The sequence below is a fragment of the Hylobates moloch genome, unplaced genomic scaffold (genome assembly GCF_009828535.3).
Source record: "Hylobates moloch isolate HMO894 unplaced genomic scaffold, HMol_V3 SCAFFOLD_1, whole genome shotgun sequence".
Lineage (NCBI taxonomy): Eukaryota > Metazoa > Chordata > Mammalia > Primates > Hylobatidae > Hylobates > Hylobates moloch.
The window spans coordinates 193,158,499-193,178,387 of record NW_026652276.1 but is presented as its reverse complement, the minus strand read 5'-3'; the positions used below and the strand labels follow the sequence as shown (position 1 = coordinate 193,178,387).

Here is a 19,889-nt window from a genome sequence, read left to right as displayed (position 1 = left end):
TTGGGGCTTTGGAGTAGAGATGGCACCTTATGTGATCTGCTTCATGTCAGATTTTGAAGTCCTTTAATTCTTGATCAGCCAAGATGATTCCTCAAATTGCTGAATTACTTCTTTAATTTTTAAATTAATTCGTAATGTCAACTTGCTTTAATTTCTGGGAAATTAAATGCATAACAGTTTAAATTATTATTTCAACTTTCTTTATAAACTTTATTTTATTATTAATGACCTAACTGTACTTTGAGTACCCATACAACTATTTTGTCTTTTACTTTCAGTGCAATATGCAATAACTTACATGAGATATTCAAACCTTTATTATAAAGTAGGGTTTGTGTTAGGCAATTTTGCCTACCTGTAGGCTAATATAAGTGTTCAAAGCATGCCTACGGTAGGTTAGGTATATTACATGTTTTTTTGACTTATGATATTTTAAATGTACAATGACTGTATTGAGATGTAACCCCACTGTAAATCAAGGAGCACTGGTATTATACTTTTTCACATTCATAATGGTCCTTACAAGCATGTAATAACTATAAATACATAATACCTTTTGGGCTGAAATGAAGTTTTACTTAAAATATTATTTCGTGCACTTTTCCTTTTCAAATATTCTTTCCCTATACTTTAGGAACAAATATTTCCCTACATAGTGCTCTCTGATCTCATTTTTTTTCCTGGTTTAATACTGTTTGTAATCAGTTTTCACTAAACTTATAAATGTGATTTGGGCAAATAGGATTAAAGAAACAGCTTTGAGAGAAGCACTTCTGGAACAGTGGGGCACGGACCTCTGAAAATCTGCTCCTCTATTAAAGCAACAGTAGCACTGGTGAAAACGGTCAAACTAAACTTTTTAAGGACTCTAGAATTAACAGGAAGGATGCAACAATCCAAGGAACATTTATTTAAGAAACATGGCTCAACTGTGGTAAGAATGGTGAGCTTTGTGATGTTTTAATTTGCCCCATTCCATTCTCCTCCCCTTAGCTCCACAATAGCCTTGACAGCAGGCTCACAGCCACTGGAAGGGGCAGAATACAAGTGGGCCATTCTGAAAGAACTGTTACAAGAACTGTTACTATTCAGCCTGTATGGCAGGTGATGGGAAAAGGCCCATTCACAGGGTTTATCTTTATTTGACATGATTCAGTCCACCCATTGAAAAAATTCTCACCCCTAAGGCATTTGCCAGAAACAATCAGTGACAATTTTGTAACAGCACAGCTGCCTGAGGCAATACTAACTGCAGCAAACAATAGGCCAAAAAATTTAAAAGGAAAATCTGGGTAATGAGGCATCTACAGAGGACTCTGAAAAGTTGACATTTTCCTGGGGATCTAGAAGGCCATACACATGTGCTGGTCTATGTATGCCCCAGAAAAACCTGTGAAGATCCTAATCTCTCACCTCTAGTTAACCCTGAAACTCTACACAAGCAAGAAGTGGAGGCTAAATGAGAACTGTAAACTGATGAAGTGTTGAAGGTGTGCCCCAACCCACATACAAAGCCCCTCGGCAAAGGGCAGAAGATATAATGGTTCAAGGAATTTAACGAAATCTCTGTCTGATCATTAGCTGAACACTAAGCTAACTGTGCAGAGACTTCAGTGGCCACACAGTAGCAATAATACACACTTTGGAGAATTAGTCCAAGAAAGTCACTAAACACACAAAAAGTAACAAAAACCCTGGTGGGGTAGAGGAGGAATCCAACTTCCAGAGTTGCCACATTATATTACTTAAATGTTGAGTTTTCAACAAAAAAATTACAAGACATACAAAGAAATAAGAAACTTTCGTCTACATACATGGGGGAAGAAAGCAGAAACAGAAATCACCCCCGAGAAAGTCCAGATGTTGGACACACTAGACAAAGACTTTAAGTTAGCTAATATGAATATGCTCAAAAGAACTAAAGAAACCCCTGTCTAAAGAATCAAAAGAAATTATGAAAATGATATCTTACCAAACAGAATACCAATAAAAAGATATAAATTATTATGTATTTTACATAGGCAGAGTGGCCAAGAGTAGCCAGAAAGTATTTTTTTAAAAAGACAACCAATTGAAATTTTGGATTTGAAAAGTACAATAACTGAAATAAAAAATTGACTAGAGGGGCTCAAAAGACTTAAGCTGGAAGTAAGAATCAATGAATTTGAAGATTGGTCAAATGGGATTTTCCAGTCTTAGAAACAGAAGAAAAAAAAAACAACAAAAAAATAAACACAGCTACAGAGATCAAGTTTACCAACATATGTATAATAGGATTTCCAAAAGGCGAGCAAAGAGAGACAGAGAAACAGAGGGAGAGAGAGAAAGGGGGCAGAAACAACATTTAAACAAATAATGCCTGAAAACTTTTCAAATTTGATGAAACACATTAACTTAAACATCTAAGAAACCCAATAAACTTCAAGTAGGACAAATCAAGAGAATTAATCCAAGAAAATCGCTAAACACTCAAACAGGAACACAAATCCTGGTGGGGCAGGGGAAGAATCTGATTGATGATCTCTGTAGCTGTTTATTTTTTTTTTTGTTCTTTTCTTCTTCTGTCCTGAAGACTGGAAAATCTCAATTGAACAATTTTCAAATTCATTGATTCTTACCAAGAGATAAGAGATCCTTACCAACACATAAACTGTCAACAGGCAAAGACAAAGAGAGTCTCTTGAAAGATGCAAGAAAAAAGTCAACTCCTTACATACAGGCAGGCAGTCCTTAGTAAATGATTTCTCACCAGAAATTATGGAAACTGGAAGGCAGTAGAATGTCATATTCAAAGTGCTTAAGGAAAAAGACTGCCAATCAAGAATTCTACATCCTATAAAACTATTCCTCAAAAAAATGATGGAAGAAAAAAAATGAAAGACAAATCAAGACATTCCCAGATAAACAGAAACTGAAAGAATTCATTACTAGCAGATCTCTCCAACAAGAAACTGAAGAAAGTTCTTTAGGTGAAAAGAAAGGGACACTAGACAATAACTCAAATCTACACAAAGAAATAAAGATCACCAGTAAAGGTAATTACATAAGTAAATATAAACTACAGTATAATCGCATTTTTATGACCCTTTTCTTCTCATATCTGATATGAAAGATAATTGTATAAAGCAGTAATTAGAAAACATGTTCATGAGCTGATAATATATAAAGGTATAATTTGTATGACAACAATAGCACAAAGGAGTGAGGAGGAAACAAATTATACTGGAGCAAAGTTTTCGCATATTATTGAAATTAAGTTGTTATTAACCTGAAACAGATTGTTTTCAATTGAAATGTTAATTGCAATCCCCAGGGCAAACACTAAGAAAAAGAGTTCAAAATCTTTGGTATAAGAAATAAGGGAGCCAGGCGCGGTGGCTCACGCCTGTAATCCCAGCATTTTGGGAGACCGAGGCGGGGGGATCATGAGGTCAGGAGATCGAGACTGCCCTGGCTAACACGGTGAAACCCCGTCTCTACTAAAAATACAAAAAATTAGCCGGGCGTGGTTGCTGGCGCCTGTAGTCCCAGCTACTCGGGAGGCTGAGGCAGAAGAATGGCCTGAACCCGGGAGGTGGAGCTTGCAGTGAGCCGAGATCCTGCCACTGCACTCCAGCCTGGGCCACAGAGTGAGACTCCGTCTCAAAAAAAAAAAAAAAAGAAACAAAGGAACTAAAAATCATACAGTAGAAAATACCTATTCAACACAAAGGAAGGCAAAAATAGAGGAGAATAATGAGAAGACCTAAAACATATTGAAAAAAATAGCAAAATGGTAGAAGTAAATGTGATCTTATTAGTAATGACATTTAACACAAATGAATTAAGTACTACAATGAAAAGGTGAAGACTGGCAGAATGGATAAAAAATGATCCAACTGTATACTGTCTATAAGAGATATACTTTCGATTCAAAGACACAAACAGGTTAAAACAAACAATGAAGGGTGCGGAGGAGAGGAGAAAAAGTAGATGTATGGTAACAAGAAAGTACTCATTACTCTATCCTTGTCTGTTATCCATCTCCTTCTTTCTATATTTATGTCCCAATGCATACACAAATATTCTATATTATGTCCCAAGGCATACACAAATGTACGCCTGCAACACTGCTAATATAGTGCATAGGTGGAATCAAGTTGTGTCTTTAATCTTATAGGCTGAGCTTTTCATAAATGAAAAGAACTGATGAACGAAAGGGGACGTTTTATAAGAACTAGACACTATCTTTCTCACTGGTTATTTAAAAAAAATGTACATTTAGTACAGAACAATGGCATAAATCAAGACTACTGAGGAGCTCATGTAATTCCTATGTGACCCTACTCAATACAGAATGCAGGTAAGTTAGACTAGAAGAACACGAGGCCTATATTAGGAACTAGAGAAACACCAATATTTAATATGTTCAAAAAACAATATTGTAAGAATTTAATGTCATATGGATATTTCAAATCATATCAATATCCACATTCATCACTAGAACTTCATAGAAAACAAAAATATCATCTGTAGCTTCCCATATGCCAGTATGAGAGATCTTGACAATAATCACATGCCTCCTCACTAGGTCAATAATTACCTTAACATAAAATCGGAAATATTTTGTTAAAACATTGTCAGTAGTAATGTTTGGTAAATTTTCTGATGATGGCATGGGTTTTCACTGGTACTTTTAAGTTAACTTTTAAGACTAGCCTTTATTGTTATGCCCACAAAGTCCTTTGAAATAGGACAAAGTTAGAAGTACAATCAGTGGCCTTGGCACCGATTTTTCTCTATGCTAACTGATCCGAGAATCAAACCTTTACCACTGGTATTTTGAACATTAATGCCTCAACTAAACTCTTTTATAAATTCCAATAAGTGGATACCTTCTCCTTTCCAAGGTTTTTCACGTAACAATGTCAGTTACTGTGCTGGGCTATAATTTCACTAAAGACTGCTTTCTTTCAAGTGAGCAGAGAATGATATTTTACTGATTGTCCCCTGTATGCTGAATCAGTGAAATCATCCTCAGTTCCTAGAGGTTACAATTTCATAACTTGTATTTAAGTGAATGTATATTTGTAAACATTACTGATGCATAATCATAAATGTGTCTGGTCTTTGTCTCTTGTCCCTAGCACAAAGTTTCTAGTAATTTTTCTAGTGATAGGAGTATCTTTATTATATGAATGAGGCGACTCATGGTAGGACCCTACATAGCTTCCAGATGGGGAATGTTCACCATAAAGACCAACCATATGATTAGAGGGTTGGGACTTTGAGCCAGTCAGACCTCCAGAGAGGGGAGGGAGCTGCTGATTGAGTTCAATAATTTAATCAATCATACCTACATAATTAAGTCCTAATAAAAACTTGGGACACCAAAACTCAGAGTAGGTTGCTGGTTGGTGAATTCCTTAATGTGCTAGGAGGGTGACAGGTCCTAATTCCTTGGGAAGAGGATTCAGAAACTCCTTATTCAGGACCCTCTCAGACCCTGCCCAATTTGTCTCTTCATTTGGCTGTTTCTAGTCTGTATCCTTTATAGTAAAACTGTAATCATAAGTACAGTGCTTTCCTGAGTTCTGTAAGTAATTCTAGCAAATTATCAAACCCATGAAATTATCAGTGGGAACCTCTGACTTTATAACCAGTGGTCAAAACTTTGGGTAGCCTCAGGACCACATGAGTTTATGGCTGGTGTCTAATGTGGAGGCAGTCTTGTTTGAGCCTGTGCCCTTAAATATGTAAAACCTTATGCTAATCCCAGGTGATTAGTGCCAGAATTGAACTGTACTGCACCAGCTGGTTTTGGACCAGCTGGGGTTGGCAATAGAATCATCAGTGCCCCCACTTCTTTATGTCTTTATTTTTTAATAACCAAAAGTGAAAAGTTACTAATGATTTAGAAGAAAAGAGTTAGTATACAGAGGTGCATCTGCAATAGTTTGCTGCATATAGTCTTGCCGGTCAGCCAATTTTAAAAGCCCTATAATATTAAACATAAATCTGCTTCTGTCATTTTAAGAATTTATACCCCTCTGCTGCTTAGAGCAACTACAGTTCATCTTTGATGTTGGGCATATTTTTAAAAAGTACTGCTTATATACTAAAGGGTCCTGAGCCAACACATAGAACTTAATTTATATAACCAACAGTTAGGGATGTTTTGATGAGTTTTCAGATTAAAAACAGTAATATTTAAAGATGCATAATGGCAAACCTGTTTCCAAGGAATTCTTCATTGCAAAACATACAAACGCCATGAAAATTGGTATCATTTCGTTCTTGCTGCTGTTGTTCCAGAATTTCTCTCTGGAAAGTAGAAACAGATTTATGGTATTATCTTAATGCACAATTGGCTAATAAAAAATGTCAAAGTCTGGATGGGAGGAAACTGGGCTGGAAGCATAAAGGGAGTATATAAAAGTTGCCAACATTTCAAATTTCTCCATTCCTGTTTTTGTGTTAAACTCCAAGTCTGTCCCATACAATGCTTACAGAACACTCCACTTGAACAGCTATGTGGGAATTAAAATCAACAAAGTTTTACCGTCCTTTGCTACCCTGTCTTTCCCAGTGTTTTCCCATCCCTATCCTCTTCCAAAACCAAAATTGTGGTGGGATCTTTGACTTGCTCTTTTCCCTAATTCTGTTTGATTTGTAATCAAGTTCTGATCAATTTTTCACTTGAACTATCTTCCACATAACTTTTCTCCACCATTCCCAAGGTCACCCTTCTGAGTTCAGTTTTTAGTCATTGTGGGTTATCATAAATAAAGTCTCCTAAAGGTTCTCCCTGATTTCAATCCCTTTTCTATCATATTCATCCTCTTTTTGCTGCTAGAATTTTTCTTAATATTTTCATGCATAATTATCATGTTGCACCTCAACTCAAATAATTTAAAATATGCTCTGATAATATCCTGCTCTAATCAAGGTGGTTCCATATGTTATTTTTCCTGAGGTCATTTTATTTCCTTTTTCTTTTTCACTTTCATAAATCTTATCTGATAATCAAGATCCCACTTGATTCCTGTTTTTTTTTTTTTTTGAGACAGAGTCTAGCTCTGTCCCCCAGGCTGGAGTGCAGTGGCACCATCTCGGCTCACTGCAAGCTCCACCTCCCGGGTTCACACCATTCTCCTGCCTCAGCCTCCCGAGTAGCTGGGACTACAGGCACCCGCCACCACGCCCTGCTAATTTTTTTGTATTTTTAGTAGAGACAGGGTTTCACTATATTGGCCAGGATGGTCTCGAACTCCTGACCTCGTGATCCGCCCACCTTGGCCTCCCAAAGTGCTAGGATTACAGGCTTGTGCCACCGCGCCCAGCCTTGATTCCTGTTTCTATCATGCAACCATTTCTGGCCACAGTACAACAGTTAAGAGCTCAGGCTCTGAAACACATGGAGCAGATCTGGATTTGAAATATGGCTCTCACATATAATTGATATTTAACCTCTTTAATCCTCAGTTTTCTCTTTTTTAATTTTTTATTACACTTTAAGTTCTGGGATACATGTGCAGATCGTGCAGGTTTATTACATAGGTATACATGTGCCATGGTGGTTTGCTGTACCCATCAACCCATCATCTACATTAGGTATTTCTCCTAATGCTGTCCCTTCCCTAGCCCCTCAACCCCTGATAGGCCTTGGTGTATGATGTTCCCTCCCTGTGTCCATGTGTTCTCATTGTTCAACTCTTACTTATGAGTGAGAACATGTGGTGTTTGGGTTTCTGTTCCTGTGTTAGTTTGCTGAGAATGATGGTTTCCAGCTTCATCTATGTCCTTGCTAAGGACATGAACTTGCCCTTTTTTATGGCTGCATAGTATTCCATGGTGTATATGTGCCACATTTTCTTTATCCAGTCTATCATTGATGAGTATTCGGGTTGGTTCCAAGTCTTTGCTGTTGTGAATAGTGTTGCAGTAAACATATGTGTGCATGTGTCTTTATAGTAGAATGATTTATAATCATTTGGGTATATACACAGTAACGGGATTGCTGAGTCAAACGGTATTTCTGGTTCAAGATCCTTGAGGAATTGTCACACCGTCTTCCACAGTGGTTGAACTAATTTACACTCCCACCAACACTCTAAGAGCATAAAAACCCTAGAAGAAAACCTAGGCAATACCATTCAAGACATAGGCAAGGGTGAAGACTTCATGACTAAAACACCAAAAGCAATGGCAACAAAAGCCAAAATTGACAAATGGGATCTAATTAAACTAGAGAGCTTCTGCAAGCAAAAGAAACCATCATCAGAATGAACAGGCAACCTACAGAATGGGAGAAAATTTTTGCAATCTATCCATCTGACAAAGGGCTAATATCCAGAATCTACAAGGAACTTAAACAAATTTACAAGAAAAAAACAAACAATCATATGAAAAAGTGGGCAAAGGATATAAACAGACACTTTTCAAAAGAGGACATTTATACAGCCAAGAAATACACGAAAAAAACCAACAAACCCATCAAAAAGTGGGCAAAGGATATGAACAGACACTTCTTAAAAGACATTTTTCCAGTGTTCCCCATTAATACATTCTATTTCTACTAACTACATCTAACCTCTCTACTCTAGTAAGATTTTCTTTCTGACCAATATTGTGTAGAACTGGCTTTTTACAACATGACAGCTGAAAGGGATCTCATGAAACTATCTACTGACTCCCTGTAAGAGATGTTAGGGGATTTGTTTAAAGCTACATAGCTACTTGGTGCTATTTTCATGACACCACTTTTACTTTTTTCTCAGAAGGTACCCACTGTAGCACATGTCGACACAGAGCTTAGAACAATGACCTCCTTATTTAGTGAACAAACAACTTCAGAAGCCAGGGGATAGTGATCTGGAGAGGTAGGGCAGCATTAAAATCTTTCTTACAAAATACCTACACAGAAGCCTCATTGAGATGAATTCAATATAAATGAGCCTCTCCGCATTTGGGGCTTAGAACGCACTAAAATAACAGCATAGATAACATTTGCAAATATAATTATTCCTTATTTCTAGTTTAATTAGAAAAAGAGGAATTCTAAGACTTTCTAGGTCACAGACATTTTAATTTGCTATTTGAAGTTGGTTAAGTTTTGCACAAGACGGTTTCTAAGACAATTCTCATGTTTTTCTGCATTTCAAATTCAAGACATAATTTAACCTGTTCTATATGATACAGGGTCTTTGCTGTGAACAATTACTACCATACTGTACTGTAATGCAAAAGTATTTTACTTTCAGGATCACTTTGCAAAGGACTCTAAACTGTTGTGCTCTTTTGGTTTAATTTTATTCTCTCTCTTTTATGGCCATCTATGTTTATCTCCCTTTATTCACTGAAGCTTTTCATCCCTGTTAGTGGGTCTACTTCTACACCCACCAACTGGCTCCCCCATCTACACCTCCTCTCCATTAGCTATCCTCTGTTTAGACCTTCTGTTCTTCCTTTTAACCTAGAACAAAACTATAGGGACTTAGGGACTCCCAAAACTCAGCTAAGGAAAAACAGATCATCAAATTCTAAGAATAAAATTAACTCAAATATGTTTGGTACCTATGAAATTAACTCAAATATGTTTGGTACCTAAGAAAAAGTAGCTTCTAATATCTTCCTTAGATGAGCGTTGGGGGAGTTATTTTTATCTGGTAGGGTTTGTCTCTTATTATTGAGTTCTCTACAATTTGGATCTACTGAGCTTACCAGATACCAGATGGATGGATTTATAGGAAAGACTTTCCCCGTACATATATTTTAAAAGTATGTTTATCTGATGCATGCCCAGAGGGATGGAAGACAAAATTTGACTGTAAATGGACCTTTAAAAAATTAGTCTGCAAATATGTAATTACACTATCTGGAAATAAAACTAAAACTGGTAATCAATAAAATCTTAAGTAACACCTTAATGGATCCTTGTTTTCTATTGAATAAAATCCAAAATATTTAGCATGGCATTCACAATACTCTGTACTTGATTCTAACCTAGGTTGTTTTGTTTTTGTTTCTCATTCTGTCACCCAAGCTGGAGTGCAGTGGCATGATCATGGGTCACTTCAGCCTCGACTTCCTGGGCTCAAGCGATCTTCCCACCTCAGCGTCCTGAGTAGCTGGGACTACAGGTGCACACAACTATGCCCGGTTAATTTTTTCTATTCTTTTGTAGAGACAGGGTTTCTCCATCTTGCCCAGGCTGGCCTTGAACTCCTGCGGTCAAGTGATCCTCCTCCCTCAGCCTCCCAAAGGGCTGGGCTTTATAGGTGGGAGCCTCTGCGCCTGGCCTCTAACCTAGGTTTTTAAAAGTCTTCTCTTACATTTCTTCCCCATACAATCCTATGTTATAGGGAAAAGCAAGAACACACGCCATTATTTAGTTGTGTATTATTCTCAATAGCAGTTCTGAGCTACGTACTATGATTCTGAAGCCACTCAATGGCCTGGAGTAATCGTTCCCTCTTTTGCCCATCTTTCTTATGCCAGGGTCAGTTCAAATGCTGTATCTTTGTGGTGAGTGGAAAGAATAATGGCCTGACACTTAGGAGTTCTGTATTCTTGTCCTGTTTTTGTGACAAAGTAGCTCTTAGTGTGGCCTTGGGCATACCACTTCTCTAGGACTCAGTTTCAGATGATCTCTAAATTGCCTGTGAAACATTCTACAAATCATTAAAGTGACTTTCTCAGACTGTTTTTGTATTAGAAGTGATACTTCCGGCCGGGCGCGGTGGCTCACGCTTGTAATCCCAGCACTTTGGGAGGCCGAGGCGGGCGGATCACGAGGTCAGGAGGTCGAGACCAGGGTGAAACCCCGTCTCTACTAAAAATACAAAAAATTAGCCGGGCGTGGTGGCGGGCGCCTGTAGTCCCAGCTACTCGGAGAGGCTGAGGCAGGAGAATGGCGTGAACCCGGGAGGCGGAGCTTGCAGTGAGCCGAGATTGCGCCACTGCACTCCAGCCTGGGCGACCGAGCAAGACTCCGTCTCAAAAAAAAAAAAAAAAAAAAAAGAAGTGATACTTCCTTCTTTACCACAGTTTTATAGCATTCAGTTGGCATCTACATTGCTTGGTCTTCAGGAAAACTGTGTCCCAACCATCTCTACTCACAGCAAATGAGCTCCTCTATGCCATAAGCACACAATTTCTTATAGTAGATTCTCAATAAATACATGATGACTACATTTATACCCGAGGTGCAACAACATACACACTACAAATCTATGTGCTCTACTGAAAATCAAAATGGCTTTCTCAAAGGAAAGGGGCTTATAACACACTTGATTATCCCTTACTGACAGATGGTTGGCACTTATTATGTACTTTATATTTCATTTATAAAGAAAAATGAAGAGCTTCCCACAGCGACAGTAAGTTGATAATTTGTTTAAACAAAGAGAATGGTCTACTACATATGTAAACTATTCCAAGAAATTTACTGTTGATTATGATTTTTAAAAATCCTAAAGTTTTCTTTTAAACTTACAACAGACAATTTTTACAAAATATATACAGAGATACATAGAATTTTACTTGCTATAGGACTAGGGATTTAGGGATAGGTTTTTACTTTTAAAAAATCATTTTTACTTTTAATACTATAAACACGGCCTGGGCAACACAAGGAGACCCCCATCTTTACTAAAAATGAAACAATTGGCCAGGCATGGTGGTGCGTGCCTGTAGTCCAGCTATCCAGGAAGCTGACTGAGGTGGGACTATCGCTTGAGCCCAGAAGCTTGAGGCTGTGGTGAGCTGTGATCGTACCACTGCACTCCAGCCTGGGCAAGACAGTGAGGCCCAGTCTGAAAAAAAAAAAAAAAAAATTTAAAAACATACTTTTTAAGGGCACAAATACAGTTTGTTACCAAAATGACGTTTTGAGCAAAATAGAAGATGCAGGTCATAATAAGGAAATGAATTAGTGATAATTATAAAGCCCAACAGCTAAGGAAAATGAAGTATGTTGGTATAGAACACAATTACTTTTGTTTCATTTTCTAAAAAATATTAAGAATTGAAATAATGAGATCAAGGTTTTCCTCCTTTCCACACTAATAGTTTAGTCTACAAAGTACTTTTGCCTTATAAATTTCTTAAAATAACAACAAAGATATAATATATACTTTTGACCATTTTTCACTTATACATAAAATATGAAAATAAAAAATATTTTAAATATGCAACTATTATGTCTGGAACAGTTTTCATTATTGTATTGTAATCAATTCAATAAGGAGAAGAAAGCTCTCCTTTATTTGTTGAAACTGCCTTTGCTGACATAGCAATGTCATGACATTCTAAATGAATTAGTAAACCAGGAAGCTAAATAAGACAGGTAGCTATCCCTAAACTTTGCTACTCTTCTATTTTTAAAAATTTTTTATTATGAAAAATTTCACCAACACAGAAAAGTTAAATCAACAGTACAATTAACATTCCTATACTCAATATTTACATTCAGTAACTGAACATTTTGCTTGTTTCTTTCTCTCTCCTCACATGCACACTTACATTTGTATATTATATACTTTGTTTTGGCTGTACTATTTGAAAATAAATTGCAGATACGATGATACTTTACTCCTAAATACTTCAGCATGCCTCTCCTAAGAGTAAGGACATTCCCCTATGTATAACCACAAAACCATTATCATCACAAGTAAGAAAATCAACAGTAAATTTAAAATAGCTTGTAGTATCCAGATAATACTTAGATTTCTTCAATTACCCCAAGAATGTCTTTTAATGTTCCTCCCTAATCTCTACACAAGACCACCCTAGGTTCACACATTTCATTTGGTTGTGAGGTATTCCACATATAAATCTTAAATTAGAAAATAATTCATCTGCCTAGGACTCAGGCTCTGATGCACAGAAAAAAATTTTTTTTCCGAACTAATAGTTCTCCAAAGTATATGAACGACTGATAGGAAAACCTTGTTAATGTTATTATCTCTAAGTAATCAACTCAAAATGTATTCTACCAGATAATAAGCCCACTGAAGGCAGAACTGTTTTATTCATCTTTGTAATCTCCCCTGGGTATTATAGACAGGGTGAACAATAACTGTTGAATGGAGTTGCCGTGTTTCCCATGGCTTCTATTTCTTCAAAACTTCGAGTGGTTAACAGGAGTCTAGGTGGAAGACAGTCACATTGTCACTATGCCCTAGCACCTTTATTCCTATTGCTGTTCCTTGCTGGGATGTGAGAAAACAAAACAGTTTTAAATTCCGTGCATCCTTCTTCTGTGGTAAACATACTGACAACTGCTGATCAGGCAAAAAACTGAGTAGAAGCTACTTGGGCGATGAAGAAAAGTATTTTTTCTTTTCTATTTTCTTCTCTCCTCTCCTTCTTCCCTTCCTCCTTTTCTCCCTCTTTTTTTTTTCTTTCCCTTCCTCTTTCTTTCCTTCATAAAGGTTAGCATCAGATAGAATTAGCTGTGGCATATGTTTGAAGTCACTTATGAATAAAAAAAAATTAGGAGACACTCCGTAAAAAGCACCACAAAGATGTGCAAATCGAAGATGTGCCCATCTACTTTGTGGATTTATGTTTTCTAAAAAAAGAAATTCATGCTGGGCTATATATCAGGTTTTATTCATTTAAGTTTATTCTGGGCTATATACTAGGAATAGGGAGATGAAGAGCATGGCGCAGACATTATACGTTTGAGCTTCTCAAAGAAGCTGATAAAAATCAGTTAAGATTTTCATTACAAATACGCTTAGATAAAACCACAGCTGTAAGAATATAAGATCAACTTATGTGTTAGGCAGAAGTCATAATAATAAGCTATATATGTTTTTCTAATTAGTGTAAAATGTCAAGTGTGACAGCAAAGGGGTCAATGCCTAGTCTTTCATCTTTATTCATAAGCTAAAAGCAGAGAAAACATTAATAAAACAGCAGATATAGCAGATGGCACTCAACATAGTCATAGGGGATTGACACATAGGTAGAAAATGAAAATGTGAGTTGGGCTGAACATTATAAAAACCAGCCAATTTATGAAAGAGCAATTTAAAACATGTTTATTTAGGTAAGAATTTATACACAGGAAAGTAAAAAACTGATGGTTAAAGTGACAAATCCAATGGAAATAACCTGCATTAACACATGAAAGTAAAACCAAGATGGATGTTATCAGCCAGGGCTATCAAAAACATTTTATGGAGACTGACAAGTAATAGATTTACAATAGAGTTTCTTGGCTAAATGGATATATGAGTGGCTATGAGAGAAAAAGGCACACTCCTCAGGCTCCTTCCCAAACCGGCTTAAAGGCAGCAGCATGGCAGAACCAGCTAGGCATTCTCAGCCTAGGAGTCCAGTGGCACTCCTCCAATATAGAACACAACAAATCTCCCCAGGAAAATTATAGCAGTGGCCCAAAGGCTCCACAGCAAGGCAGCAGAATTTCCCATTTCTCCTGCTTTTTAAGAACCATGGATTAACTCTGAGGTATCTGGGATTATTTCACTTATACCTCCACTTTGTTCTAATAAATGTTTCAAGCTGCTACAGAACAATGTAGCATAGACATGGGAGTAAAAGAAGAAAGAAAAAAGTAGGGTGGGCACCTACATTGCAAATAAAAAATAAAATACACACACACACACACACATACACACACACTCTCTCTCTCTCTCTCTGTCTCTCTCTCTCAAACCTAACCTAAAGGTAGGCCCTAAATGTGGCTCTCAGCTTTGGCAGACAAGGGAAACACACCAGATAAAGGGTTTGTGTGGGGAATTCAGATGGCCCTTGTTGTCTGTTCCTAGGAGGTAACTTACTAACCCTGAGAATTTCCCGAGTGACTAGAGGGTCTGTGTTATTCATGGTGGGCCCTTTGACCACACCTGATAGTTTATATAAATGACATAACTCAGGATGGGAACTGGCCATGCCAGAAAGACCAACCACATGATTAGTGGGTTGGGGCTCTGAGCCACATAAGATCAGCCTAATCTCCTGGGAAGGGAGGGGAGCTGGAGATCAAGCTTAACCATGTGACCAACGATTTACTCAATTACACCTACTCAATGAAGCCACAATAAAAACTCTGGACACCAAAGCTCCAGTAAACTTTCCTGGTTGGGATTATTCCGGGTATTGTTACATACTGATGTGCCAGGAGGACAATGCATCCCTAGGAACGATGGCAGCTTTGTATTTGGGAATCTCCCAGATCTCATCCTATGCGTCTCTCTGTTTGATTTGTTCTGATTTGTATCCTATTGCTATGACTGCACTGTAATCACAAGTATAGTGCTTTTCTGAGTTCTGTGAGTCATTATAGCAAACTACTGAACCTGAGAGAGTAGTGGGAACCCTTGAATTTGTAGCCAGATGGTGAGAAGCAAAAGTATCCCAGGGAACCCTCAATTTGTGGCTGGTGTTTGAAGTGAGGATAGTCTGTAGAGGGCTGTGCCCTTAAGTTGTGAAGTTTGGCCTGTCCAGGTAACTGATGTCAGAGTCATTGTGGGTACATAATAAGTATATGTATCATGGACAATATACTTAGGATTAATAGAAAAAACAACATAGGACTGTTTCCAATATCAAGCTTCAAAAAAAAGCTAACCCTCATCCCAAAGCACACCCTCAAACTCAGTGAAAACAGTACAGAGGGGTGGGGTATGGATTGTCATGATGCAGTACAGATACTTCTTGTCTCCTGACTGATTGTTTAAGACTATATAGAGAAATTTCTCTATATAGTCTTAAACAATCAGTCTCCAGTCTTCCTCAAACAATCGTCCCTGAACACAGATTTTGTAAGTATTGGTTGGTTATAATCTTGAATCTGTCTTTCTTCCAGTCAGTATCTGGAATGTTGCTTTTATAGACTCTCACATGGATACAGAGGCACAGGCTTCAGGAGATCATCAGGAGGAGACATTTGGGTTGACTCTTGTAAAAACTGCATAGTCAGCGATGGGGTTCAGAACATGCCACCCCAAAATACGGCACCTTGGAATAGCAGAAGCAGGAAGCTCACTTTTACCTCCTCCTTCCCCTTTTCCCCTAAAGTAGATCGTAAAGCCTTCATTCAAAAGGTACCCTCTCTTATACCTGGGGGAAAGGAGCATCCCTATCTCTGAAGACACAAGGATAAACAGAAGAATCTGAACAAATAGGTTTTGCTAAGTCCTCTCCAATTTTTTACCAGATCATATCCCCCTTGTCTAATCATACTTCCCCACAACTATCCACTTCTTCATCAAATTTGGCAGAAAAATGCACAGGTGTCCATTTCTTTGGGTCTTCATTTCCTTATGAAGGCTCTTGAGTCAAGTAAAACATACTAAATACATTTGTATGCTTTTCTTTTGTTAATCTGTCTTTTGTTTTACAGGTCTCAGCCATGAAACTAGAGGTGAGTGAGGGAAAACATCTTTCCTCTTCTACATCCTAAACACAGACTAGAACTTGCATGAAAAGTCATTTAATTGTTACTCAAAAATGACTGAAGAGAATAGCCACACACTAGACCAGAGTCCACTAATGCTCATCCACCCTCCTAACACCAACTATTGGCCTCCAAAGTTGTACCTCATATATATCATGATCATAATTTTTTCACTTTTTTTTTTAAAGACACAATCTTGCTCTGTTGTCCAGGCTAGAGTACAGTGGTGTAATCTCGACTCACTGCAACCTCCACCTCCTGGGCTCAAGTGGTTCTTGTGCTTCAGCCTCCCAAGCATCTACGATTACAGGCATGTGCCATGATGCCTGGCTAATTTTTAAATTTTTTTAGTAGAGAAATGGTTTCGCTATGTTGGTCAGGCTGGTCTTGAACTCCTGGCCTCAAGTGATCCGCCCGCCTCGCCTCCCAAAGTGCTGGGATTACAGGAGTGAGCCACCACACGCAGCCATGGTCACAATTTTTAACATATTAAATTTTAAGTAAAGTGTTAGCAGACGCCTAGCCCTTATTGGGTGGGTATCAGAAAACTATCCAAAGAACATCTGGCAGTGAGTGACATAATTTGCTCGCATACACTCCAAAGACAAACTTCTGGCAAAATGGATATGAAGATAACCAAATATAGCAATTTATTGATACAATAATTGATAGGTAAGTCAACACCAAGATTAAACACCAAGCCATAGTAACAGGTTTTAGAATTTATGACAACTAGTTGACAGGGTCAATAGTCTCCTGAAGCTATACCTCATTTAGTAGACAAATACATACATATGTATTTGGACATATGTATACATACTAAATACATATGTATGTATGCATTTATCTTTTAGAACTCTATAAAAGGAAAAAAAAAAGCATCTATCTTAGCCAAAAGTAGCACTTAACCACTAAGATAGTAACTAAAATCAAGCAGGGGGAGGAGGAGTTCAATTTCTGCTTAGGAGATAGATACAAGAGAACATCCTATCAATGAGAAAAAGCTGAATAATCAAAAAAATTCAACTGGGAGGTTGAGGCAGGTGGATCACTTGAGGTCAGGAGTTGGAGACCAGCCTGGCCAACATGGTGAAACCCCGTCTATTTAAAATACAAAAAAATTAGCCAGGCATGGTGGTGCATGCCTATAATCCCAGATAGTCGGTAGGCTGAGGAGGCAGAAACCCTTGAAACCAGGAGGTGGAGGCTGCAGTGAGCCGAGATCACACCACCGCACTCCAGCCTGGTGACAGTGAGACGGTCTCAAAAACAAACAAACAAAAGAAATAAATTCATAACTTATTTTGAGTCCAATGAGTTGAAGTCACAAGGCAACTAGACAAACTGAATTCTAAAAGGCGGTTAGCCTCTCTGAAGACAGACACGAACACAGAGCATGGGAGGAAAAGGCAAGTAGGAAGACAAAAGTTTGTATTTTAAATAATTCTTAAAGGCAAAATCCGTGAGTCCTAGACACAAGGGGTCCAACGCCCACCATGGACTTCCTCCAAGTTCTCAGGAGAAAGACTAGGAATAGGGCAAAGAGACGTGAACAAAAGCCCTTTAACGGTGAACAGGCATGAACCCCAGCTTGCTTCTGGGTACCATTCTTTAGCACACAAAGCAAAGGCTATAAGCTGCTGGGAGAAGGACCCAAATCCTACACTGCAAAGTAGATGTTGGCTACTGCTTAGGATGGGGTAAAAAATGTTGAGAAATAATATAATTGTTCCTGAGTTTTTCTTCTCGATGGTATCTGAGTGTGTATTAGTGTTCTGGGGTATAAGAGCTGGATGTAAGGACAGGCCTGAGAGAACCTAACCTGCAGTTTGTCAAGCAAGTTCTGCAATGCACTTTCCTTAGAACATTCAAAATAAAGTTATAGGCATGTATTTGGTGTTAAAAGATTTAAATATTAAAAAATTAAATATTTAAAATAATTAAAAGTTATGAAATGAAGACCTTTTCTTTCAAAAGACAGGATAGGTCAGGTCTGGAAACAACCTGATAGAAAGGTGGCTGGAAAAGAAGGTAGATGAGGAGACCTACAGTACCACCCCTTGGTCATTGTGCTCCCCGAATATGTTTAGGGACCAGTAAAGATCTAAAGTGCATTCCCTTTTTGCTTACATGCTGGGATTATAAAAGAGCCTCTCTAGAAAAGGGATAAAAACATGAATATCGACTGGGGGCGGTGGCTCACGCCTATAATCCCAACACTTTGGGAGGCTGAGGCGGGTGGATCACCTGAGGTCAGGAGTTCAAGACCAGCCTGGCCAACATAGTGAAACCCCATCTATACTAACAATATAAAAATCAGCTGGGCATGGTGGTGCATGCCTGTAACCCCAGCTACTCAGGAGGCTGAGGCAGGAGAATCACTTGAATTCGGAAGGTGGAGGCTTGCAGGGAGCCGAAATCACGCCATTGCACTCCAGCCTAGGTGACAGAGCAAGACTCCATCTCAAAAAAAAAAAAAGAACATTCAGAAATCTCAGAGGAGGGAAAACCTTAAAGAGCAAGCAGTTCTACACATGGACACAGGAAGGGGAACATCACACTCCGGGGGCTGTTGTGGGGTTGGGGGAGCGGGGAGGAACAGCATTAGGAGATTACCTAATGCTAAATGACGAGCTAATGGGTGCAGCACACCAACATGGCACATGGATACATATGTAACAAACCTGCACATTGTGCACATGTACCCTAAAACCTAAAGTATAAAAAAAAAAAAAAAAAAAGAGCAAGCAGTTCTAAAACAGTTTAGAATTTAGGACTAAAGTTTTCAGCCATTAATTAAAGTTCAGGATAAAAAATAAATAGTACATGGTCAAGAAAATGGAAACTTGAAAGTAATAAAAATTAAAATTCTCATTAATCAGATGCAGAAAAAGGTCTGTCCTGTTGATATAAAGTTGTCACAAAGTACTAGCTTTCTTTTGAAGTGACTTATTTGTAATACCGGAACCCAGACTGCAGGACAAATGGCAGAGCTCCCTGATACATACGGAATGCTGATGAGCCTCTTCTCTTGAAGAGTGTGAGCACTCAGAGTCTGTTAGTATAAGCACTGGAGACAGTGGACCAGCATTCCTTTGAAGAACTGACATCAAGGCATGGAGAGTGGTATATCAGTCATCAGTAATTAAAAAGAGGGACCAGAGATGCTTCTTTGCTATCTAGTCCCCATATTCCATCAGAGTAAATACATTTAAAATATAAAGGAAAGAAGGTTTCTTGGTTTGTTTTTTGGTGAAAACAGTTGACTTGGATACTTCAATCAGTTAAAACAAATTTTATTCAGTAAAAACTTCCTAAAGGCTCATTAAAAGTTTAGTATTATACTAGACACTGCAGTCTATGACTTCTATTTGGTCATAACCTCAAATTCAGAATAGGTTTAAATCTTTCCTACCCCCGAGAAAGGAATTTCCAACAAATTAAACAATCAGTATAACTTTTGAGTATCTACTTTCCA

At 38.0% G+C, this 19,889-nt stretch overlaps 1 protein-coding gene across 2 annotated transcripts in view; it reads right to left on the bottom strand.

The window, feature by feature from the left end:
• The window catches only part of ZNF277 (zinc finger protein 277), a 140,975-nt gene that overhangs the window by 20,131 nt on the left and 100,955 nt on the right, over nucleotides 1-19,889 (bottom strand). For both annotated transcript variants that reach the window (XM_032761483.2, XM_032761484.2), the window contains exon 5: nucleotides 6,212-6,303. In XM_032761483.2, the coding sequence (XP_032617374.1) occupies nucleotides 6,212-6,303 (92 nt within the window). The remainder of the gene's footprint in view (nucleotides 1-6,211; nucleotides 6,304-19,889) is intronic.